The sequence below is a fragment of the Varroa destructor genome, unplaced genomic scaffold, assembly GCF_002443255.2.
Source record: "Varroa destructor unplaced genomic scaffold, Vdes_3.0 BEIS01000002.1, whole genome shotgun sequence".
Classification (NCBI taxonomy): domain Eukaryota; kingdom Metazoa; phylum Arthropoda; class Arachnida; order Mesostigmata; family Varroidae; genus Varroa; species Varroa destructor.
The window spans coordinates 7,057,041-7,083,965 of record NW_019211455.1 but is presented as its reverse complement, the minus strand read 5'-3'; the positions used below and the strand labels follow the sequence as shown (position 1 = coordinate 7,083,965).

General features: G+C 40.3%; 1 protein-coding gene across 2 annotated transcripts; it reads right to left on the bottom strand.

Annotated features, from left to right (window-relative positions):
* Nucleotides 1-185: 185 nt before the first annotated feature.
* On the bottom strand, nt 186-26,685 carry LOC111244471 (gastric triacylglycerol lipase-like). Of its 2 annotated transcripts, XM_022791649.2 has the most exons (10): nt 14,057-16,341; nt 13,230-13,346; nt 9,448-9,506; nt 8,595-8,781; nt 7,516-7,630; nt 4,722-4,872; nt 4,173-4,406; nt 3,620-3,760; nt 3,049-3,186; nt 186-2,875 (listed from the first exon to the last, which is right to left on the bottom strand). In XM_022791649.2, exons 2-10 carry the CDS (start codon nt 13,264-13,266, stop codon nt 2,714-2,716), a joined length of 1,224 nt encoding a protein of 407 aa, XP_022647384.1. In that variant the 5' UTR covers nt 13,267-13,346; nt 14,057-16,341; the 3' UTR covers nt 186-2,713. The 2 variants fall into 2 exon arrangements, with proteins under 2 accessions (XP_022647384.1, XP_086836743.1); XM_086980617.1 differs by lacking the exons at nt 13,230-13,346; nt 14,057-16,341 and adding an exon at nt 26,388-26,685.
* Between the last annotated feature and the right edge of the window lie 240 nt (nt 26,686-26,925).

Genomic DNA, 26,925 nt, shown 5'->3' with positions numbered 1-26,925 from the left:
ATGCACAAACTACTCACACAGTAGCTTTCATAGTAGAGCGTAACTGTGTATACACTCTCAAGAACGCACATCATTAATGCTGTTTTTTTCTTATACCATAGCTGACTTTCTGTTGCCCCTTCATTGTTGATGTGCAGTATTAGGTTAAAAAAACTGTCAGGTGTTAGAGCTAGAAGGTCCGAGTGTGCACGGATTGTTATATCAATTGTTTTTATTGCAAATCTGTAACAGTCAAGTAAACTCTTTGTTCATAATACGAGCTATTCATTGCATATATAAGATCATTTTTGCTTTCTATATGTTGATTTGCTGGTACAATCTTCGCTTCACTGTATATCTTTTCCGGGGTATTCCACAAAGGATATGGTAAACATAATTCGTCGAACAATGCATCAGTTCTGAATGTAGAATACGTTCCTTGTTGCATCAGACGTTACTTTCAGTATCTTTGGCCAACATTAAAAGCAGGCGTTTTAGCTGTCGGGCGCAATCCTGCTTTGTTTTTTCAAAAATCATTGTTCAACGACTTTCTACCCTATTAAAACGATTACTTCTTGATATTAGACTATTCGTTTGCAGTCAGTTACCATTATAATCCATCGGTAGCGCTCTTAAAACGTGTACAGTAAATTTGGCTAAGTCTTCTTGTGCTATCTTAAGGATAAAGACGGTGCAAGAAGGAAAACCTTTTTCCATTTCAGTCCGCATAGTTACGACACACCCGGAACCATAGTGGAAGTAGTAAAAGCGTAAACCGTTTGCCCCCGTACAGTGTCGTTCCCCCTAAAACACATCGCCAGACTAGCGAACCCCACATCAATCGCCGGAAAGTCGCTTCATATATATATATATATACATTATATATATACGCAAGTAAAGTGAGCAAGAGGGGCAATATAAACTTGGTGCAATTGCTACTGTTTCATCACATCTGCCGAAATCCCAATAGCCCCCCAGAACTAACTTACTCCGTCAGCAATTGCAACGTAGCAATTCAGTAAGCCACACTCGCCATTCCCCTAAGGTTCCAAAATCTCTTCTATCGTTGTGCAACTTGGTTCGTCGCCAGATATACTGAAACAGGAATGCTCCTCACATCGGGTTAAGCGGACGGAACGAAAATGGGACAAATAAAAAGGAGAATTATTTATTTCCGACATAAATCGTGGTTAGGCATTAAATGACTATATCCACTGGTAGTGCACTTTACTGGCTATGGTGCTCTAAGACAAATCGAGAACACATGTATCCACAAATCGCAGCAAAAGGCTGTATATCGCAGGCTGATCTAGGACTAATTGGCTAGTACACGGAGAGATACGTGCCTTACACTTCATGTGTACAGAATTTGCGTTGCCAGTAAGCAAGGAAATGATTGAAGTCTAGCCATGTTATGGCTAGACAGAACGTTGCATATAATACGCGTACGATAACTAATCGACTACCGTATAAAGTCGACAAGATTGAGATGACAAAACAACCACATGGAAGTGTCGTTTGTTTTCTTGCACTGGTCGATTCACAGCAACTGAAAGTATGGCGTTGAATAAAATAATGTTGGTAGGAAATTTTTATTAAAATCAACTTGAGACTGACTTCAGGCCTGTTAACTAGATTGCTTCAATGTAGCAGTCCATTGGTAGACGTTCATTTCCAGATCTTTTATCAGTGTTATTAGCGTAAAAAAGAGGATATTTTAATCGTTAGTTTGAAGCTGCTTTACGAAAAACGAACAGAGAGTATTTTCTGTCTATGTATTAATGATAGATGACTAATGATAGAAAAAGCAAAAACATCGGTTTCTAACCTAAATTTTACAATTGTGGATTTTTAAAGTAATGTTTACAAATATTAAATTCTTTTCCATCGGAGTCATTTAGTTTATCCAAGGTCATTGAAGAAATTTTAGCATTCTTTGATGCTTTCTATCCGTAACCCGATAAGTTTGTGTTCCAATGACGTTGTATATTCGGGATTGTATTGATTGATGACCAGCGCTATGCATGATATGTCCTGCCTCATACCTGTGTGTCAATTCAGAAAGCTCCATTCCAGGCTGCAATATTAAATTATGCCTGTTTATGCACCTCCAAACCAGTCAGTTTATAAGGATCCATTCATATATTCGAAAAAACATTAACAGGGCTGTAATTTTTTTACCTCGTAACTCACAATAAAATTTCGTTCATATATTTATGCCAACGATCTGCTAACGTTGACGTCGTATGTTGCAATAATAGCCGCGTAGACCTAGCCTCTTATAACTTATGACACAAATTAGCTATCGCCTGGAAGTAGAGAAGTTCTGCGCGAAAAAATTACGACGACTAAGTATATGCTGGTTGTCTTTGAAAGACGATTTAAGTGTCACCGTCGACTGGCTGGCTAACATATCGTGTCTTTACTTTTTTCTTCTGTATATACCATAGTATTTCACTATATCATACTACTCATGCTAGACACTTTTTATCATAAAATACATGTGTAAATATTAATTTTATAGGCGGTATCATGGACAACGCAAACTCCCCTCAGGCCGAAGTACTCGTTTTGCCTAGATTCAGCCTAACCGTTTCAATCACTACACTTAAATATAAATCACTATGTAGGCCGACAGTTTTAAAAGCGCGCAAACGATTCCATAATAAACTCTAGTTAACCGTCAAATTGTGTGTACAAAAACGACGTTCTTCCTTCCCTATTTCTTTTATGCTCAGACATGATACCTATGTCGACCATAGACATAATCCATGCTTTCCAGCTGATCCACGTTTTCCATGTTTTTGATCATTCTACCCCAGACGTATTCGAGACTTCGCGTACCCCACTGGAAATCGTTGTGCGTAAATTGTGGATCTTTTGGTATCGTGTACACCTGTAAGCACGTTCAAATCGAGTAAATGAAATCAAATTACTTGTTTTATGGCCAGGCTGTGTATTTCGCATGCATTAGAATGATTAAACGGCATTATTATCAGTGGTTACTCTGTTGTTTTTGCTGCTGTCTGTTCCCAAGGCGTTGGTTTTAATTTATGAATCATAACTTACATCGTATAAAACGCTGGGTTGAAGGCTTTTGAGAAGAAAATCCGCGTCACGTTTCTCAACAAGATTATCGTTTTGGGCGAAATAGAGGGATATGCGCACGTTGCGTATCCTTGACAAAGGATAGCTCGGCGGCACAGCCTGAAAATTAGTCAGTGCCCATACAAAACTAGTATGTCTGAGTAAATGGACGTTACTTAATCAACATTCAAAGTGCGTCGATTACTTGTTCAGCATTTTACTGTTCCAGCCAAAGCGTTCAATAAGGCAGTGCAAAATGGAAGTACGTTATTTATCGATACTTTGATAGGTTTCGCTGCTAACTCGGATGTATCTACCATAGTCCAGTTTTAGTTTGATCTCGCAGCGAAGACGGGAATTAAAGAAAGTATCCACCTGTATAGTTAGTTTATGCTAGAGATACATAACAGCAAATGTATACGAAGAATACATACGCTTTTGGATTTGAGCCAAAATTAATATGGCATAGACACTACCGAAAATTTATCCAAAATTCAAGATTTGTTTCAATATAGCATATCTACAAGCTGGATTATTTTGTGCGTCTACCAACCGTTCCATATTTGCGAAGGTTTATTTCAGGTCCATAGTCAAACATACGAAAGCCGACCCGCGAATTCAGCTGCTTCAAATGTTCGGAGTTCTTTATTGAAACGTCTTGCGGAAAATGTGAGTAGTAGACGTCCGACCGTTGCTACGTATTCATATGAAAACGTACACGTATAATTTGTTTCTCTTTACATATCTCTACACACGAATAATCCCAAAAGATGCGGTTGAAGGTACATACACCTGAATTCCAAGTGTCTTCACGTCGTACCGAACTCATCCTTTTAATAATCGACATTGAGTTCTTTATACTATGTTTTATATACGTGCAACGATAATCCAATGATGGATATGTAAAACCCTTTCTCTGTGACAATGCAAACAATTTCATTGATTTACGCTCATATTTGCATCCTTATAATGCGACATTTAGAAATACTAACTTACTTACTTACTTACGAGCTAATTATTTGCTAGTTCTATAAACGTTTTTCCAAAAAGTAGCGAGTAAGTGGAACTAAGCAAATTAATCGTCAGTTGTTTAAGTCTCTACTAACCCGATCCTGTGATTTCCTGTTTGGCCCATAAATTATGTCGGTAACATATGCACATACTCGCTGGGACCGTCTGCTGATCTGGCACAAAGTCCCATATTTATTAAGTCTTGTCGTCCGAACGCGGCCATTAGGATGTAAAGCTTTCACCAGTGAGAAGAACGGAATACTTTTCGTAAGCGGTGATGTCACGTGAGCTATTGAAGCCACTGGGGCCATGGCAGAGAACATGCGGAGCTGTAATAAAGCGTGAAGATCACTATGATTATGTCCCGCAGGTGTTTTTCGTGAGACAAATACCTGCAAATGAATAGTTTTCGTCTGCTTCATGGATCTGGCGACCACGGGTTTCCGTTTAAAGACTTTGGTATTTTTCAAGAAAAAAAAAAAAAAAAAAAGCGTGTTGATTCAACTTATTGCTGTGTAGGTTATGCGACAACCCTATAACTCGAGCAAGTTCACCAGATTATAGAGTCTTCAAACGAACCCAGTTGATTTAAAAACAAAATTAATCTTTACAAAGTCAACATGTGGGTTAAGAGTAACACTTACATTTTGCGCAAATGCGGGTCGAGTTGACAACAATGCAAACATCGATTGAGTGCCTTGTGAGTGGCCAATATAGTGAATACGGGTATAACCTGTTTTGCGTTGCACGTATGAGATTACAGCGGGTAGGTCGAATCGGGCGAAATCGTCAACACTGAAAGTGTTCAGTACAACGGTTCACAAGCTGACGCTTCAACTAGTATTCTGATCGATTCTCATTGAAAAACACCCGATTTGTAAATGCTTAACCTCGAACCCTTTTATTTAGAAGCCTAGTAAGACAAATATCCGTTGCGAAACACTCTGTGTAGCACCTAGTCCCGCTGAAATATAATTTATAAACACAATACTCCGTCACTCCTTCTATATATCGAGCCCTTGTCAACGGACAATTGAAATCATGGACATTGTAAAACAGCAAAAGATATGTATATATACAGGGTAGAGCATTCGAATTTGAACAGACTGTGACGAACTGTCTTTGGTTGCGGGTGTGCATTTGTCTGCTACTCTTCAGAGCAAAGGAAAGCCAGTTCCTTTTAGAACAAAACAGCGAATTCATCATGGCGGAAAATAGTGCGACGCAAATAAAAATTATTCATCGTTCGCCACAAACATCTGCGGTACATAATCACAGTGATCTTCACGCTTTACTACAGCTCCGCATGTTCTCTGCCATGGCCCCAGTGGCTTCAATAGCTCACGTGACATCACCGCTTACGAAAAGTATTCCGTTCTTCTCACTTGTAAAAGCTTTACATCCTAATGGCCGCGTTCGGACGACAAGACTTAATAAATATGGGACTTTGTGCCAGATCAGCAGACGGTCCCAGCGAGTATGCGCATATGTTACCGACATAATTTATGGGCCAAACAGGAAATCACAGGATCGGGTTAGTTAGACGATTAATTTGCTTAGTTCCACTTACTTGCTACTTTTTGGAAAAACGTTTGTAGAACTAGCAAATAGTTAGCTCGTACGTAAGTTAGCATTTCTAAATGTCGCATTATAAGGATGTAAATTCTGAGTGTAAATTCTGAATTTGAGCCAAGATCAGTCATTATCCCATGTTCCGCCCCGAACAAGCCCGAGAACAGGATCAAAAGTTCTTATCTGTCTGATTTCGATGGTGTATATTTGTGTCCGTTTCTGTACGGTCTGTGTGAAGAAAATTTCCATAAAGCAACCTGAAAGATATTCTTAGTAGGCTTTTTATTTAGAAGGCTCAAAAGTTCATCAAAAGAGTATCAAAAAACATTTTTGATACTCCTAGAGAAATTGACGGCCGTTTAGGAAACGAAAGTACTAGCTACCAATCTGGAGCATTTTTGCCACGTTTAGCCTGTTATGAGCTTAAAACAACTGAAATTTTTTTGTAACTGATATCTTGGAGTTTGATATCGCTTGATAAAGGGTCACTATTAAAAAGTTTTTTGCAGATAAAAACATAATTAAAAATTAATATTTAATAGTTCGTAGAAGCCGTGATCGAGGTGAGTCGTAATCACGTTGAGTTAGCATGCCTGTAAGAAATGATACTCCCAGCGCACGCCGAGTATTCCACCAAAAGGTCTGTGCTCTATTACATACAGTGTTAGAAATAACTCGTAAGTTAAAGTCCGGTTTTATTATATATATATATATATATATATATATATATATATATACAGAACCAGGCCGTTCATGGTGTCATTTGAAGGCCGATATGTAGCAGTGCTACTGCGTCAAAATTGTTGCTCCGTTTTTATTCGAAAATGTCTTGAATATGTCATCAAACTTCTCCACAAATCTGCTATAGCTTACAATTCTGTTGTCCGCTGCAAAAAAACACTGCCCAGGTCCACAAAAAAAATTGCGCGCTTTATGCTCGAAATGCGGACGAAACGGCGTGAAGATGGTTCTACTGCTCCCGTTCTAGAAATGTCGATTTAAAAGACACCCGTCCTAGTGGTCGACCAATCACAACAAAATTCAATGAAATTACTATGCCGGTTAAGCAAGGCCGACCCGTGGGTAGCCAGGATTTCGCTAAGGAGCTAAATATAGACTGCCATACAGCTTTAAGCCAAGCTGACTATACAAACAAAAAAGACCTGATGCTTGAATTCACGCAGGGAAACTCACTCGACTGTACTTCTATCTGCACAAGAAATCAAGCAGATTCTACAGCGGCTAATCACGGGTGATGAGAAGTGGATCGTTGGTCTCATTTATAAAAAAAAAAAAACTGGAAAACGTGCCTCACAAATTTTAAGAAATCCCAGGTTAGTGCCAGAGAAAAAGCTGCTTCGAATTTGGAAAGGAACTGTACGAAACAATTGATTAGGACAACAAGCCATTGAAGGCCATTCGGCCGGAACTAGTGAACGGAATGGGCATTGTCTTCTAAACACAGCGCTAGACCACATGCACCCTTAGCAACTGGGCTTGTACGTGTCCTCTAGGCCGCATCGAACCCTTCTCTACTTCAGCCTTTACAGAATGTTAGTAATGGCATCAATTTAGTTTCAATGGAAGGATAAAAAAATAGTCCGTTACAATTACATTTGGTTTCGTAATATTGTTTTAAATCATGAAAAATATTTGCTTTAATTTTAGCTGAAAATCATTCTGTGGTCTTTCGAGAACCTAATAGATATAAGCTGATATTATCAGGGGTCATGTTAGCCCATAGAGGCTACTGTTAGATAAAAGGTCATTAAGGAACTAACGAGAACTAAGGAGAGTACAAGGTGCCGTGAGAAAAATAGGCTAAATAATAATTATAATATAGATCATTGTACTATATAAGCTTACTAAAAGTCCCAGAAGCGTGGGTCATCCAGCTTATATTTGATGTGTGATCGCGCGTACATGTTGCCACGGGTGTTCGATAGCCAAACATCATAATCATGATCCCACAGGAGGCATGCTGAAACAATAGCAGAATGTAGACTTTGCCAGTAAACAAATTCGTTTCGAACATGGTTTACAGATAGCTTTCTAGTAGATCCACACATACACACACACACAAACACACACACAAAAACATTGCTTAAATGTGCAAGTAATAACTTTATCTGTCCTTTAAGCAGATTCGGACGAAAATAAACTTCATGTCCTAAAAGTTAGATCTATGCCTAAGGTAAAACAACATTCAATAGCCTTTTTAGTTTAGCTCGAATGTGGATATAAGTAGAAGTAAGCGCTCGCCAGCTCGAAAGTAACAACGTCGCAAAACCATTACAGTTTACGCCGGTCACGTAGGCACCATTTGAAAATTGGCCAGATCCACTTATAAGTCCGATTAGTCGGAAACGTCTACGGCACGTCTACTGGCCACAGCTTGAATCTATCGAATAAGATAATTATTCCGATCACCTGTACTTGTTGTTCAGCGTTTAAAATTTTAAATTTGATACGAGCAAAGTATTATCTAGTAGAGCAACGATATATTATTGCGGTAATCTTTAACCGTTCAGTTCTTTGTTTTCGTTTTGAGAGCATTTAGTATCAGCCCCTAGTGAGAAAACTAGTTTCGTGACTATGCCCTTAAAGCTTAGTCGTGGTCCTTTGGTAGAAACGTTCAGATCCCTTTATCGGAACCTATTCGATCTAACAGTAACGTATAGATAAAAACTATTTATAAAAGTTTATTTATTTATTTATTTATAAACTAAGCATTCACGATACTAGTCTTGACACTGCGACACAAACCGAGATGAGTAACATCTCCTGGCGAATACGGCAACAGAATTAAAAAAAAAAATCGGGAATAACTTTCAACGGTGTATAGCATGCATAACTGTAAAGGAAAAGTGACAGTTTCAATTTAAATATGAAGCTTATAACAACTACGAAGATGCATACAATGCTTAGGCAGCGATAATACTCACGCAGGTTTCTCGGAGGTCGATTGGACAAAAAGTCCGCAGTTGAGGAGAAGAGTCCATGTTGGATAACAACTGGAACCGAAACACTACCTCTCCTGCCGGGTATTCGATGGATTTCAAGCACATAGCCATCTGCCGTTACAACCCGGTGTAACTCCGCTGGATACCCGTATGATTTAATCATCAAAATCTAATCGCAAAAAAAGAAGAACAACATAATACCGACTCGTGGAACAATGTATTAACTTACTATATCTATTCTGAGACTGAGGAACGCCTCCTGGCCCCCTCGTTCAAAGATCACCGTTATTTGGGGGTGCACGTTTGGAGAAAACGATTAGCCTTAAGCTCGCTACTTTAGCGCAGGCTCTTAGCGCTTGGCAAAGTATTAATGTACCAGTTAACTAAGCAGTTCCATAGATGTAGACTCTGGCACGATCACCGATTAACGAATCGTTGCCATGGTAAAAAAAAAAAGTAATTTTACCACTTAGTTTGCCAAAGCCTCCTCTATTGACCTGTAGTAGCTGCGCGAGGATGCCAGTCATGCAACAGAGCTTGTGTTCTTCATACATATCTATACTATAGAGTAAGTTGAGTCACGTCCATCAAATAGGTTAGTCGAATTTATTAAAATAGACTACCAACTAATATATTAGCATTAGATTTCGAGTGGGGCACTGGACTTCTCAGCATTTTCAACAGAAAAAACAATGTTTTCTAGGTTATTACAGCTAGCAGCAAATAAGCCGCAGCTACAAGCGTGACAGCAAAAGACAAAACACGTTTTTATGTTGTTTATTGTGTGTATAGTGTGGTCGTTTCTCTACATATGTCGTTATGCCTCGTTTCTTACCGGATGCATGAAGGCTTCAGGGTTGGCTGCCCGTAGTTTCAGACCCGACGCCATCAGCGCTGTCAAATGAAACAATATCAGAATGAATATGACGCAACTGTAAAATAAAGGCCGTATATAACTTAAGTGTTCAGTCAGTCGTTCTACTGCAATATGGCCGCGTTCTAGGAGCTGGAAGTAACACGATTTGCTTGCCCTTGCTCTGTTAAAAGTTTCGACTAAGTTAAACGAGTCTTTTGCGCACTGCACATTCATACCGGGAGTTCACATAGGAGCAGTGTAAAAAAGATGTAACTGCACGATAAAGAAATGCTCCTTGAAATACTTTAAACAGCAAGGCATTGGCTGGCGAAATTGGCGGGACGGAAATTTTCCATAACTCATGATATTAAGCAGAGATATCTGATAGGCCGACAAAACCTTTACCGCAAATCATATGTACTTCTATATATTTAATAATGAATGGATTCAAAATTGAGGAAACGATTCTGATTGGTCATCATAATACGATGTTGATTCAGGCCAAGGACAGCTTTCCTCCAAAATGAGTAGTAATCAGTGGCTGCGAGTGCCTAGTAGTACCTCAAAGCAACAGGACGTTGACCCTATTCCGGCGAAGGACCAATGCTCACTAAACGTTGCCCTCATGCTTGCCATACACTTTCGGGCACAAGCATAGAATGGTTCCACGAAACAATTGCTTAAATAAACGGTCCTAGGTTCTACTTCATGTATGTTATGAAACAGTTTTTTCGGATGGTGAATAGCACTTAGATTAATAATTTCGCTAAAGCTGCAAAGTCGTACATCGAATACCCTATTTCGATCGAGTTCATATGGGTTTTTGCTTGAACAATCGGGTATGATAATTAGCTCACTTGATATCTCAGCAGACCAAATAGTTATGGGTTGCAATTGACCGACTGAACCCAATCTTGGTCTCGTTACAAATGGGCTTAGTCAGGCAAAGGTTGCAGGTAGTTTATACCGGAAACGGGGGTTGATGATAATACAACGAATAAGAGCAAGAAAAACGAGTGTCGCATTTCTTACTAAATATATATGTATATTTAGATCGGTTTGCAGAATAATAATAGGATAACAATAATTCGAGGTATTTTCTGACCAAAAACGACTTTATATTACGTTCTCGTGTTTAATTCAACAGTTACTGCAGAATTATTACTACTCAGAATGGCGTCAATGGAAACGTCATAGAACCTTGCAAAGCAACGTTCCTCTCAAAACATTTCGTTCTCAATGAACGCAAGCTAGGGGATGCACCTGGAACCGTAACGCAGTTACCAGTACAGTCGAATCCACCCCTCGAACATTTTTTAGAAGCATAGTTTACGATTATAATCTATAATTCATTAAAGATCTTTTTCGTATCGTAAAACACGCAGAGATATATTGCTCGCAGGACAAAACTGGGCTAGGCACAACGAGGCAAGATGGATGCGTTCCCGTGAATCACACATTTCTTAATGGCGTTTTTCGCCTTCGAACAACAAAGCAATCATAAATTGCCGGCAATTGTTTTATAAATTTTCGAACTGCTGAAAAGGCCATAGTAAATGCAATATAATGTTTGTTCAATTTGACTTCGTACAAATAATTCACGATCGTCTTATAAATGCTTCTGATTTATGTATCGGTTTTAAACGCTTCTTCACCTACCCTATACAATTCGTGGAACATTTGTCACGCTGCTCAGTAGAAACGACAGATGGCGCTGTGGTACTTGCATCGTTTTGCTAACGCCTAGCGGTCTTATTATATAAAAAAAAAAATAGACAACTAAACAGATAATGGAAGCCGACCACAAACGGAGTACAGTTAACTCTGCTCATGAAATAATTTGCGTGAAAAATCCTCCTTAGGCAGCAGAATATATTTTGTATATACATATCATATATATATATATATATATATATATATATATATATATATATGAAATTAGGTTGGCGTTGGAATGATGCCCTATGTGCTAAAGACAGAAACACTGTTAAACACTCATAATTGTCGTTTTCTTTGTAAGTATGAGATAAGTTGAATCTTATAATACGCTATCTATCAAAGGGCCCCTCCGCGAGTGCTGTTTCTGTTTTTGGCCTATTCAACATCGTTAGAAGATCGAGCCATTCTATTCAGGTGCGTGTCTTCGTCGGAAGTCGGCCGATCAGCGGCTTGAACCCGGAGGAAAAGGCGAATTCAGTATTGTTCCTCAGATACGGAATATTTTTATTATTACATAAAGTTCATTAATGAAGATCATATAGTGCTAAATTTGCATAGCTCAAGTCCAGGGTATCGCAGGGTAATTTGGGCTTATTTTAATGGGCTTAATTTGGGCTTCGAATAGCTGCTCATTTGTCATTGCGTAATTTGACAGATTAACGATCAAACACAGAAAAGCAATTGGCTCATCAGTGGTAGTAACTTGCTGACAGTATCAGCATATTGTTACCTTATCGAAACAATAGAATCATGGGACGACGAACATTTTGGGTTTTGTATCGCTTAAAGTTGTTGCTGATTAGAATATCGGACCTCAATAATTTATAGGTCGCTTTCTGACTTGACTTCTAGGTTGCTAACAAGTAGGCTCGGATATCATGGCCCCAAACGTCCTTCTATCAGATGATTATCGAACTCTAACCACCCTGTGTGATCCATTAACGGTCGGTAAGCTCCAATTAATAACTCGTAGGACTCACATGGCCGAGACTGAAACAGGTCAGCCGCTATAGCTTCGAGTAAACATTAATTAATAGAGGAGCGATGAACTGATGTATATGTCGTGTTTTAGCCAGTACAGATAGAAAGGTAAAAAGTGGAGGCTCGTATCGGCATCGTTATTACATCTGTCGTATTATTTATTTAGACGGTTTTTCTCGGCTTATAGAGTTTCGCTAACCGGCTTTTTTCGGTAAGCTGCTCGTTGGCAAGAGCTGCTACAACCCGCACCATGTACAAATTGGCACGTCCTTTGCGCACTTACTGCTTACATAATGAGGGCCGCGAGGTAATACGTTGTTTTGTGACAGTTCCACTGGTAATATTACCTTCCCTTTTAAAACAGTTGTGTAAATTACATAATATTCTACACAGTGGGAGATACGTGCACCTAACGTAGAGGTAAGTCCTCTCGAAGTAATATTAAATATATCCCGAACCATGACCCAAGCTGATGAAGGGTCCAGGTTTAGTGGGTGAGAGTCCCACAGTACCAGACAAAGCACAATATAGGGATGTCTGGTCTGCATAATGCATTCGCCCTCAACCTCGAAGAAAAAAAAAAGATGTATGTCCAGAGAAAGAAATAGTGTGTCCGCAATTTGGAAGACGTTGGCTTGCCGTTGGAAATCTCCGAAAAAACCTACCTAAAAAATTGCCAGTTTTCTAATCGGCAATTTATAGATTTCCACTGGGAACTTACTGGAATGAAATGAACACTTGTTCTTGGGAATTAGTTGATTAAGTGTAGTTAACACTTAATCTTAAAATGAGGGCTGGGTGGAGCCCTCATTTTTTCTACCGTTAACTTACTTTTTTTATATGGAGCACGCATGCATTTTGCACACAATTTATTTCTATCTTCGGGAGTCACCTGGTCGGTAATCTCAATCGAAATATGACATTTTTGTTGTTTTTAAATTATCAAGTTTTTATTCAGACTGTATAAAGAAGACCACCAAAGCCGCCTCACCAATCGATTATAACAACATTAGATTGTAGTGCGTAGGCATGTTGGAATATCTGAAAATACGGTTCCATACCTGACAATATGACAAATGCTGTTTTTAGCAGAATCATGTTTTTCGCTTTTCCTTTTTCTGCTTTTCCTTTGCTTTTTCTTTTTTATTGTGTTTTCCGTCGTGCGCGATATTGGCACCCTGCGGGTTAACAAAAACATTACTCTTTGATAACTTTTTTCGAAACTTTCTACACAATAACAATATACAGGCAGACGAATACGGTGCACAATCTCTTCTAATTCCGTAAGAAGTTATTCCAAGTGAGCATACCTCTGACAGAGACAAGCTTGAAAAATCAGCGAGAGATCTTCACAGACCCGATACCGACTACCAGTAACGTTATCGATAGCCTGCTATCTGTATGTAGTTTTCAGAAAGCTTTCTTGCCATCATTTATAAAATATGATATGACTAAGCTTTTTAAAAAATCGTACGAAATTCTCGTGGTGCATTCAAGTAACCTACGATCTTCAATCTTACATGTTAAACAAACAGTATAATCGAACAGAGTAAACAGAACATTATTTTCAATAAAATCTGCTCAAACGCCACTGTTATATCCAGAAAATCACAGGGAACTTTACCAGGTATGAATACCCTATGGAAAAAGAAAGCGCTATTCTAACCAGGTTTCTTAAAACAAATGTTCAGAATTTTCCAATATGTCCCTTACGGCAATCAGACAATGAGATATATATATATATAGAACAAAATAATATATCACTACGAAATCACATGCTAGGTATTGCTCTCACAGATGACGTCGGGTTAGATCTGCGCGTGATCAATGTTACGCCTGCCTACATTTCTATATAGGGTATTGTTGAAAATCGCTGAGCTTATCTTACACGAGACGAATACCTCTCCAGGGTCAGGGACTACACATAATCGCGATTCATCAATCCATTTCGGCGTAATCGTCTCACTGCAACATCACATTTTGCTAATTCACGATAAGGGCATATGCTGCAGCGTAAGGCACTAACGAAAATTTGTCACCCCAGGGATGAACCGCGACCGCTAAAACAGTCGTCGGTCGGGTAAGCCAACGCTGAGGAATCGATTTCCCTCTTTAGTAGCTACGAAATGACTTTCCAAAGCGTTTCGACGTGGCAAGGAGTGAAGGTGCCTTGGCCGGTTGAGCCAAGCAACGAAGGAAACAAGAAAAAAAAAAGTTGAGGATGACATCAACGATGACGCGCCCGTCAGGTCGCTATCCCTCATGTTAGCTAGCTAGCTAGCTAGAATACCAAAATAATAATGTCAATGTATACGATAGTTTATTAATGATGTTTGATGAACGAAATCTTTGTATTGAACAATCCTTTAGGGCTGTCAGTTTATCTAATGAGGAGGACCTATATAATCTACAGGTTATCCACGAGTCACACAATAATCAACTTCTAGTCCCTTCGGATCGCCAATGCTTTTCGCACAAATCAGGCTGTGTGTCTATGTCTATCCTTCTACTTGCTCGTCTGATGCTCACAATTTTGGTTTTCATTTGCTGTGTCTCGGCATTTACACGGTTGACTATCCAAACTATTTACCTTTGCAGTATTTATGCGACATTGGGAAATGGCCTAGGCAGGCGGTTTGCCCCGTGTGATCTCTTCGATCTCATTTGGTTATGCGTCGTGCTATTTTCATCTACATGAAGCAAATAAACTTGAAACAATTTTGAGCCATTATTTTCTGGTTCCTTTCCTGGTTCCTGGTATTTTTAGGTCAGTATTTCCATTAGCTGAGTGAAAGATGTTTAGTAACATTATTGACAACAATTGACGAAGGAGACTAGTTTTCCTTTACTTTTGGACTTGGCAAGAGTTTACCTAACGAGAGCCTAGTAAAATTAAGGCTGCTAACTGGAGACTTTGTAGGCGACTCCAAAACGAGAGATCCCCTCTACATTGATTGACGAAAGATTGTAAATCAATATCGTAGCTGCCTGCATCTACTTTGCACATCTGGAAAAACGGCATCATCTAATCAGCTATGTCAATCAAGCGAAATGACCATTCAACTATTTCTTATATTTTAAGGTATTCGATCCGGGAAAAACTATACTAATGCTGAGAACCGCCATCTAATGAGTCTCAAGAAATAGCTTCGCGTTGTCGCAGGCAGGTATATTTAAAATGTGTGTTTAAGATGGTCTATATGAGAATGTATTTCAATGTATCCTGGCCTTATCTTGTGAGAGCCTATCGTAAGATTTCTTGCGGGCGTCCTTGGCACGGTCTTCTTGGGCCCCTTTTGGCGTATCGTATTCTTTCACAGGACATGCTACCGAAGTCTGCTGAGTTGCTCGATTCGATGTACTTTAACGCCTGTCTAGTTTCTTGTGCAGCAACCATCTGTACAATGGATAATGCTGCCGTCGCCTTCGGTTTTTTTCTGGCTGGGTCCTCGAGTCTCTTGAAAGCTGTTCCCTTCCACGCCGCCCCTGGGCTATCACGTGTGACCGACGCCCAACAGTAGCAGCGAGAAATCTTCGGGATTCTTTTTCGTGCGTTTCCTTTCTTTGGGCTTCTCACTTCACTTCTTTTTCGTGGTCGTTCTTTTCCTCTTTTTCCGTCGCTAAGATTGGCCTGGGGCGTCTCAATTATTTAGGACGCAGTTCCCGCTCGCCGTTTTAAGAGGCTGCTGATCACATTGCCTAGCAGACTTCTATTACTTCTGCTGAAGGCCGCAGGCTCAGACTCGGTGGCCAAGACCTGCCCTTTTTCAATTTTGACATTGGCGTAAGTGTTTGTGGTCAAGCATGGGCCGCCGAGATCCACCCGTTCTCTGATACTGTGCAGCAGTTCGTTCATTTTGGAAAATATCGTCGGACAGCGGACACGGCCGTTAAGGTGACCAAGATGAAAGAATGGCATCATTAATATGTAGCTTCGTTGAGCTGGAGAAAAGCATGCAATTTTAGTGCCGCTGTTACGGCCGTCGTTCCATTGAGACTTATTGATGCGTTAGCCTTGGGAAACAAGCGTATGATATTTAACCAGATTCGGCAATCAGTTAAGGCCAAAAATGAAAAGCAGTCGAAAAATGTCATCCGCAAGCGTCCTATGAACAAAAGCAGATGTTGTTGTTGTTGTTGTCGATGTATAATTAAAAAGTAAAATAAATTGCCAGCAAATGTCGGGTCTTATAGTCTATATCTACGGTCGGTTTCAAATGTAACTATTATCATTGAAATACAGTAACTTCAACAAAAATTTCTTATTTAATCTCGATTTGAAATAGGTATTAGTAAGTTTTTAGTGATCAGACCTTCCCTTCCGCTTCTACGGACTGTTTTACTATATAAAATACAACAATTATTGAAATAAAGACCTAAATAACTTTTTAGATGTAGAATAGTAACAGGACTAGTTATCATAGGTTACTTAACTAGAGTTACTTTTTTCAACTAAGCTTTTTCCAATTGCAACTTGCGAAAATATCTTATCTCTTTTTAAACACACGCAGTTAGACGATCTATATACTTTTCGTATTTCATTCCATATGTAAATGGGGAAATTTCCTACTATCGACATGTCGTATTCTAGAAAACACAAATTATTGTTGTTTTTGCGCGCCATTTTCCAATTACAGGGCGTATACTCTCGAAATGATGTAAATCTATAGAAGAGCAAGCAGTGTATGATAAGTTTCTATTGAAAGCTGATTGATTTTGGCAAATGACGACAAGCTGCTCAAGATTTGTTTTAAAGCACACCTTCGTATATGAATTGTGTTTGCAGAATTAAAGCGAATCGAACGGCACGAAATTGTAAAATTTTACCCAATTTCTTATAGGATTATATAACTTTTTAAAATTATACCTTTCATTCTTCCTCTTGGAATCTCTACGCCAGCTTCTCGTAAGGTTACAACACGAAAGTTATCTCTGACGAAAGATTTTATTACAATAATGTTTATTCCATATTAAAATATGTTGCTCACACAACTATTCACTCTCCCCTTTTCTTAATCTACTTCAAAATAGAAGAAGTGAAAACTATTTTCCTGATACATGTTTATTTGTATCTAAGACATAGGTAAAATTGATCGCTTCTGTTTATAGCTATACAAACGGCCAATTTGGCGAAAAATTGTTACGGGACCTTCTTGTTCTTTTTTCCAGCTGTAAAGGTCCTCACGCTGGGCGTTATAACCTTTAAAACAAACGTTAATTTGCTCCTTTTTGACTGTCAATGGTCAGGTACCCGTAGCAAATTCAAATTGATTTAACAAAGGCAGGTGTTTACTGTTCATCGTCGACTTTGTCACTACAGATCGTCGCAGTTCCAACAACCGACAGAGTAGACGGCCCAACAAACAAATGACGCTTTCGGTAGTTCCCCACATCAGGAGGACGAAACATTTACATTATGCATTCGATTCAAAGTGCCATCTGAAGTAAAGAATGTCTTGCTTTATTTGGTCTGGTATCTTAAGTAGGTATAGCCATTGGCGAGTGGGCACGAAGGTCGCTCCAGGGAGTTTTTTTTTTTTAGACCCGGGTGCGAGAAACTGCCATAAATGCCTCTATTAGCCCATCTAGCAAAATCGCTAACGATCCAGTATAGGGATACTATAGGCGCGCTCGATCGGACGTTGCACTTTCGGCGATCCGTGGCCTATGAATAGATGGGTTATGATGTCGATGACAATGATGGTAGTGATGATAGTGACGGAAGCGGTACTCTATCCGACGCGCTACTTAAATCAACTGTATTTATAATCGTCTAGCCGAAAAGACGTAAGCAAAATATGACACAAACGGCGTTACGGTTTAGACTGGTTGAGTTATATGTCATTAGCATATATAAGCCATGTTGAACAAGACGTACATGCACATATATATGTGTTTTTATTATTTAGTGAATCATCTATGTATAAGATTAAATAATAATTGCAATCGTATTATAAAAATACGCATTAGTATATTAACGACATCGTTACGCTAGATTTATAATCGAAAATTTCGAACGGATGCGAGACAAACCAGGGACAGGTATTTTGAATAATATTATATCGACTGACTGAACAAATACACAGCTATAGATGGCGCTATGTGGGGTGCAATGGTATTTGTCGACGTAACACCTGTGACATGTGCAAAATGTCCGTCATTTATGTACATATAAAAAAACTGTGATTCATGAACAACACTTCTTGTGACATGAAGACAGTTTAAATACACAGCTTCGCTTGGTTATAACTTAAGTTGAATCAACTTCTATAATGCGATCTGTTTGTTAAGCGTCTGATTTACTTGGGCAGCTAGTGGAAAGGATAAGCAGTAGCACAATTATAATAAAAAGCAGTAGAGGAAGTTCTTTTAGCTTTTGGTTTTGAAGACTACACCAAGCTACACAATCGTCTGCTTGTCAGCGTAATTTATCTTCAACATCTGTGGTTCACGGCAGTACCCTTGTTGAAACTGAGGATAATAAGACATTACATCTCACTGTAAATTTATTCGTTGTGAATACTGTTAGTAAAATTAGTTCTACTGTGGTTTCTTATTTACTTAGTATTAGGTAATCTGGTGAATGTTTTTCATTGTTTGACCATCTTTGAACGCTTTTGCTTTAAATGTCAGGCATTAACGTAGAGAAACGTTCGATGCAATTAATTAAAATCTGTATAATACAATCCATCAGTTAAGTCGAGTCTTGAATACTCATTCTTTTGCCGGTTCAACGTTCACCGAAGAATAGGTTTTTGAAGCTATAAAGTTTTCTCCTGGTGATACAGATGCACAGAACAGTAGTTACTACCCGTTAGATAGGAAATAGCTTAGGATTTAAAGAACCGGGGCTCGACCAAGTCAATGTATCCTACTCACAGGATACGCAGGCTTGATAAAAAAAAAAAAAGGAAAGAGTTTGCTATTTTCCTCGCGCGTGGACCTCGCGTTTTGACGGCGTTTCTGCCACGACTTAGGTCGCCGACTTTGCGAAAAGCAAGCGAGTTGCGAGTGATCGGACGCGCCACAGGGCCTCCGGGACACTGAAATGAAGGGGACCCAGATTTGAGAGATCTACGTTTCAACCTCCACCGCCATCCCCCGCAAATTGGATCCGCCTTCTCTGAGTTCAGCGTCCTTAAACCTAAGTCAATCTCTATAGCCTGGTGAGCCACACCAGATCCACTAGGAGCCGACACGACGACGTTACAGCAGCCAATCCTTCACTATCGTCTCTGCAGCCGCCGTCTTATAGAGGCTTCCTCCACTTTTGCTTCGACTGGACGGCCGTCGGTAGTGTTTTCTTACCCTTAGCACGCTTGCTCGCTTTTTCGAACGTAAGTGGGCTGTTCAATCAGCTTGCGATGGCTCCGACCTCCAATTCTGTACGCCAACTAGCAATGACAATGGCAACGCCCACGTACGTCCACTTTTATTTCTCTTTGTCAACTGCCCCATCTACCAACAGTGTGGAACTTCGTGGAAAATTCACCAATTTTATTCGTTTCGTCGCGGTCAAAACCCACAGACACCAGATCGTCACCAAGCAGAAACAAGAAAAAAACTGAGAACCAATGAGCGAGCTGTCGAGAACGCGACTTCAAAGAATGTGGGAGGAAGCATGAAAAGCCTAGTGCGCAAAGCGTAAGGTGACGAAGTCCACTGAGGGTTGAAGATTGTCCAGTACGTTTTAGTGAAAGAGCGACTCGAGGGGTTCGATTTTCAGCCAGCCTGTCATCAATTAGCGTTAGCTCTGTCTCAGGATTTCAAAGGGAAATTCTAAAAGTATTTTTATCTAACGCCTGTTCAGCATATTTGTGTGACGTTACTTAAACACTGAAATTTCATTTAAAAAAAAAAAGACATTCGTAATATAGAGTAAACGTAATTGGCTTTATATATAGATGAGCATAATATTTTGCTTAGAGGCTCGAGTTGAGTGTGCTGGTGATACAGATAGCATACATTACTTGGTATAAAAATATATAGCTAATTGTTCTTTAATATGCCTTTCAAGGCAAACGTTCTAGCCAGAATAAAAACAAACAAAAAACACTTATAACCACTGGATGTGTACAGTTTTAGTCGGTTATTGTATCATTCAGTGATTCAGACGTTAATTGATGATTGGAATAAACAATCCGTTAATATAATCTATTCAATATATAAGTTAAAGTTCAGTACAGCTATATAAACTAGGGTACCTTCCTTGGGTCACTTCGCAGCCCTATCTCAATGGATCAATACCTCAACAGGCGTGCGTTAGCTAGACCAGGTTAAGTTGAACTCATTTAATGTCAAGTTACACAAGGCATAAGGCCCTTTGCTGAACTTATTTTAACAAGTTTAAAAAACTCGGCAGAACAACCCACAACTCTGAAAGAAGTTCCTATTGGCAATAAACGATTATTAGATTTGGTTCTTCAGAGCTATATGCAACCCGTCGTAAGCGATTCCCACCATTGATCCTACCAAAACCTCTTTTTCAGTTTTGATATTTTTTTCTTATAGGCAACTCGTGGCTGAATTTCTACAGTCCTCGGTAGTGTTATTTTAACACTGCTTCAAAGACCTGTCATGTTAAGGAGCTCATTGTGAGCAATCCTGAAGAGGAGGCAGGAAATAGGACTTTGAGTATATTCATGCCATCGGCTATTGTTTGGATTTTTGTTTTAGGATCAAAATGTGTACACACAAAGTTGTGTCCTTGCTATATTACACATTATTATTGAACAGACCCAAGAGCCGGTAGTAATAACTGGCATAGATGACTCTACCTAGTGTAGCAAACCTACTGGACCTTAGTAGTTTGTTCATCGAGCGAGAAATAAATTTAAAAGCCGTGATTTCTTTGTATCATGAAAAAATAAAAAGCCGCTCTCAGAACTGTCATGAAGCTTCTCTCCGTCCCGATGCAAGTTATCATATACAGCCCACTGAAACATTTTGCCAGAAATATTGTATATTTTCTTATATTATACTTTATTCCAAATCTTGCAAATTTAATCGCGAATAAAGCCTGCTATTTTGAATTTACCTCGACAAATCTTCTGTATACTTTCTAACTGACATACTACCTCCATGGGAAGCCGTGATCAAAATTATATAGTAGGATTGATCTCACATATAGAGTGTCTGTTCTGATGCGGCCTATGACGACAGTTGAAAGTTATTAACTAAATACTTAGTATTTTTTTTTGTGCGTGTACGTAGATATGGCCACATTACGATATCAAAAAGTCTCTAAAATGTAGGCGGATTGTCATTCATCATTGCATAGGTCTCATGAGCCTATACACGCCCCTTCCTAATCCGACGTTAAGATGGTGCCTCAGAAAACGATAATGTTTGACAGCGAAGGAAAACCCTAACGCGCCGTATACGTCCAATCCGGCCTAGCTAGTCAGACGTTAGCCGTTAAACAGAAACGAGGAGGCAAGACACAAAAAACCTCAAAAACCTCTCAGGAGAGACTTTCTCAATAAATCTCTTTCGCGCAGCAGCATTAGAACCAGCGTATTTCTCTTCTGAATGCTCTCATCTCATAGCTCAAAAGGTCTCTATCTCCCTCGCCTTCTTTTCAAGCCCCTATAGCAATTCGGCATAGAGGGTGACGATTCCTGCCCAACCACTCACGACTACCCAACCCTGTCCTATTTTATTGGCGAAAAAAACAGCTCCTTAACGGAAAGTGACGAAATAGAAAGAGACTGTGTGTGTAAGTGTGTACATGCACGTATGAGTGACAGAGAAAACCAAGACGGGAGACTGCTGGCAGGAATGATGTATCCGTCATCTGGGGGAAGGGGGAAGGAGGGGCAGGGGGTGCGAAAGAAACGCAGGGCAATGGGAAGGTTGGACATTGCCATACTCGGCACGGGTAAGTCCGATGAGGGGCCTGGCGGCATCGTGGCTATACTGATGTCGCTGGTGTTGGTACGTCAACGTCCCCAGCATGCCAAATGTGAGATACCAATGGTGACAGTGAGGTACTAAGCTTTTTCTGTAGCGGCAGGTCCTACCCTTGTAGCTTTTGCAACTACTTTTGCTGCTCCTGACGACGCTAGAGCACCAGCTAAGACGTATGGCCAGTAGCACCCGCAACCCATGCTTGGTCCGTTACCGTAACGGCGGCCATCAGCGTAGCGGGTAAAGCAGGGACGTCGGTAGCTGGTATATACGCTCACGGATTCCGTCTCGAAAACGAACCCGAGGCGGCTCACAATGACCTGACCAGCAGCTAAGCACGCCGCTAGACTCCGCAAGCAAGCGGGGTTCGGATATGTTATGATATTATATATCCACATACATGGTACTATGTTTCATATAAAAGCCTTCGGGTTTCGGTCACACCAGTACTACAAGGAAACCACGACGAAGAAGAGCAAGAAAAAGGTGAAGAATAAGTAGCAGCGCATAGGGGCAAACCATAGGTAAAAGGTGGGTTAAAGCCTGCTGGCAAACGGCGTCATGAAGCTGGGTCGTAGACTGTGGTCGTACCGATTCGGAGTCGTCGCATCACTGGTTGAGGGAAATGATCCGGTGCCACGAGTCACGTCGGGTGACCACGACTGTTACCTTTTCCGTGGTCACTTGAACCGAAGCGAAGAAGTGCTAACGTATTGACCAGCGTTGTGGAACACTCGTGATAGGAGAGAACGTTACCTGGGTGCGTGCATAGCTTGTCTACTGGTTCGCGCTAGTAAAACGAGCTTAGTCGTCGACGAGTAGGGTAGTTAAAAGGACGTATAAACATCCGAGATCCAATTATCACACTTAGTAAAACTCTATTAGCGATTTAAGAAGATCAGCTTAGCTATCAAGTACATAAGCCCCAGCACATTTTATATTAGCAACTATATGTGCTTTAAAGACGATTTTACAGAGCCTCTAGACTCACTAGAGATGTAGAACACGACGATGGACCTTAAGACACATTTTTTAGAAGTAAAACGTGTGAGCACTTCTTCAGGTAATCGAAGTTGCCAATGTTCGAATTTGAGCATTTCTCCTTCAAGCTTTAGTTCTCCCTGCATGTATCGCTGCGCGTGGCCCTGGCTGTGCTTGAATGCCAGCGTCTTATTTGTGTGTCTTGAATTGTTTTTGTCCACCTGGCTTGGTCCGTTTAACTAGACATGTGACGTTGCTGTAGCAGCATTACCGCGTAATCACACATTCTTTGCAAAAAAAAACGTGCGTAGGGTTATCAAAGCGAACGTCTGTCGTGGTTCTGTTGCCAGCGGGAAAGTTCCTGTATAGCAGACACATACGTCTAGACACACTGACGTTGTCTACTATTCTTGTCGTTCAAAAGCAGTAATGTGTACTTAGCTACTGTGTTATACTTACTGGTGCTTTATTCCGTTCGGATCTAGTAGTCCTCCTGAGGCTCTGTTCCCTCATCGCCCGTGTTCTCCACGCCACTGTCGCGTCCATTCGTCGTCTCTGAAACGAACGTCAGTACAGCGGCGAGCAGATGACAAGAAAAACCTTGATATGGCTGTAGAGGCGTTAGTGTAAAAAGTTTCTAATTTCTTAAGTAGAAACAATTCACCATTCAAAGCCAATAGGGATTCAGCGCCAGGGGGATAGCGGGTTCCTATTTTATCGTCTTCCTAACGTTTTCTTCACTCATTTACCCCAGACCGCTTAATTCTGTCAGCGGCCACTAGACTACTTAAGGGCTGTCTCTCCTTTGGAACGGGAACGTAAACTGTCGAGATGGGGTGGGTGGAATACCTTCTCGCTCTGACTACCGTATCTTCCTTTATACGCTTCGTTCTCTCTAGTTGTAACATCTTCTCGCGATTCTCCCAACAAAGAAATTTGCATATCAATTTGTCTACGGATTGCGAGGCTTTCATCCATCCACGCTTGCTTCCGTGATATAGGGCGGAATATGTTGCTGCTGCTGCCGCTTTGGCTATGCTTCAAGCTAGAGGCACGAAGGGTGAACGAGATTGGCCTCTGCGGGTCGGACCGGAGTGAAGTGAGTCTATATCTACGCGGACGCGAAAGAGATGCGTGGATCGGGCAGGAAAATGACGCTACAAGCTAATCAACATATACTGTTCTGTAGTTCTTGTTTTGTCGACATGCAGCGCCTGCAGAACAAAGTGCAAATGAAACGTGTTCTTTAAAAGAACTTGCCTGTCCGCCTGACTGGTTACGGTTGAGCTACGGCAACATGTTACGACGCGTGCGTCCAAAACAAAAAAATCAAGCATGCAAAACGAAGACTTTATGCGCTCATGGCTATTTAGAAAGGGAGACTTTAACTTCCGATTCTATCACACACATATATATATATATATATATATATATAGATTCTTATAGTTTCTTGCCTTCAGGTGGATTTTTTCACGTTTTCATTTTCAAGCAAAATGTGAAGATCAAATCAAAGCGAGTACGACCCCAGCGAACTCGTTTTACTCAATTTTAATCATATAATTCTAAACTTAATGAAATTTTCGACCCTAAGCTGAGACAATGCTTTCTAAGAACCTTCTGACGGCTCTAAAATGCTTCTTCGATGTGTAATGTTCGGAGAAGATGTTTTAGCGTAAACTTTCACTCGTCGTGTTGTATCGCTTCACCTTCCGCCTCTTAGTGGATTCAACCGTGGCAGTGGCTTTGGGATTTCGAAGCTTTGTAGTTCATAAGCCTTTCAGCAAAACCCGCGTATTTTAAAGGGAAAATGTGCGGGAGTTCAGAGTCAATCGTTCCAAACAGAAGGGCGGCCAGAGATAATCTAAGCCTGCCAGGGTCTAGCGTGTTAACAATGAAAGCATCATAGAAAATCCTAGATATAAGCTATATTTGGTATTTTGGGGGAATATGCATCCTCGGTGGGGTAAATTTGAGAGAGCACACGAAGTAAGCTCAGGAGGCTCGCTCCCGACGGCTCTAAAGAAAGGAAGAGCAGCAGCGAGACAAGCCAATGTCTCCTGCAAAACTGGCTACATCTTTGCTGCATCGACGTGCTCCGCCTAACAAAGAGGGTTGCGTAAAGACAATGCGCAGATTAAAAAGGATCGGGCCAAGTTTAAGAAACATAAGTGCTTTGCAAAAAAAGATTTTCTTTTTTGCATGCCTAACTTGCTAAATATATGCTCTGCCTTCGTGGTCTTGCAGATAAAGCTATGCTATATGAAAATTTAATCCAAAAGGAACGATAAAGTTCAGTCCTGAGATGTTATTTATCGGATTTAAAGAAGGCGACTGGGGCAGAACTAAACTACCGCTAGGCCTTTGAACAAATATGAATTTTTTTTAATGTTACAGTAGCAGGAAATTATAGAAATTCAAGAAACCCTAAACGTGAGTACAGAGGGAATGCAATAAGTAAGCAGAAGAGATATGGTGGACTTTTTGGATGGATGAACACTTTTGGATAATCGCAGAAAGTCGCATATATATATATATATATATATATATATATATATATATATACATATACTGACACTCTTTTCGATATGACGAGAACTCAAACATTGAATTCGTTACTTTAGTTAATCTGTCCTTTAGTGCACGTTAATTAAATGCAAATCTGGGGGCTTATGAAGGAATCATATACCATTGGGAATTGTTAGAGCTTTTAAGGAAATAAAGTAGATTGTAACGTTTACAGACTATATAACTACTTCTTCATTCAACCGAATCAACTTATTGGTTCGGATCTGAGAGGTCTTAGACGTTGAATATATTATAGAAATTTTGAAATATCCCAACCTGAATTGTACGCATCAAAAGATGATGGTACTTGATACTAGTCATCGAGCGGCATGCCCAACGAAGTTTCATGTTAGAGGGATACAGTGATCAACAATACATCAAATTTCGTATCAGGTGAGCGATATATAACTAACCAAATGAAAGTTTCACACTAAACAACTAATTTAAGCCGGTTCGTACATAACTGTTGAGAGTTTTAAGATTTTCTACTAGCGTTAAGTCCTTCATAATCTCCTAACTTCTAAATTAGGTTCAGCGGTAATAGAGGTTAGAGTACAGTGAACAGATCTCTTGCTTCAGTCTTATCTGAGCTTAAAACACTGTCGAGCTCCTTTCTTTTAAAAGCGTTACCCATATATGGGTCTCTACGGTGGATCCCATTAGAAAAATGGCTACAGGCTACTCTCTAATCTGGATGCACTCCTGCTTATTTCGAACTTGGGACGACGGCAGCCGTGGCGTATAAACGGTGCAGTGTTTCCTACCTTTAGGCGTTCACAGTACAAGCAGACAGCAGTGTAGGTAGATGGAGAGCTCGGTTGGGTGCGGATCATCACATCGGCTTCTTCGATTCCTCCAGTTCATCATTGTCCGTTTGTTCACTCTCGAAAAGATCCTCTGTGCGGTTGTACCGTCACGACCAGGAACAGCGAAGCAAATGCACAGCTTTTTAGGTACCTGCTCCTGCATCCAAACTCTCGTGCTCGCTATGAAGAACACACTAACCGCAAGCAGAAAATTCCCTCCACAAGAACTACCCCCAGCTTCCTTTTCCAGATCGACAGTGACATGCGCAAGCGGTAGTAGCTATTTAATTAAGTAAAGGCCGCGTACAAGCGAAACAGGGAAGTGACATACTGGAGAGTTTGCGCAACAATGTAAGTAAGCGGCCTCTGCTAAACGCACGGCATCATTAGGTCTCGACGATGTGGGCAGTAGCGAAGAGAAAGGCGATGAAATGAAAGGACATATATGAAATTTCTTCAGGGGAAACCCGCAATCTAGCCCAGTGTGGTGTCAGTC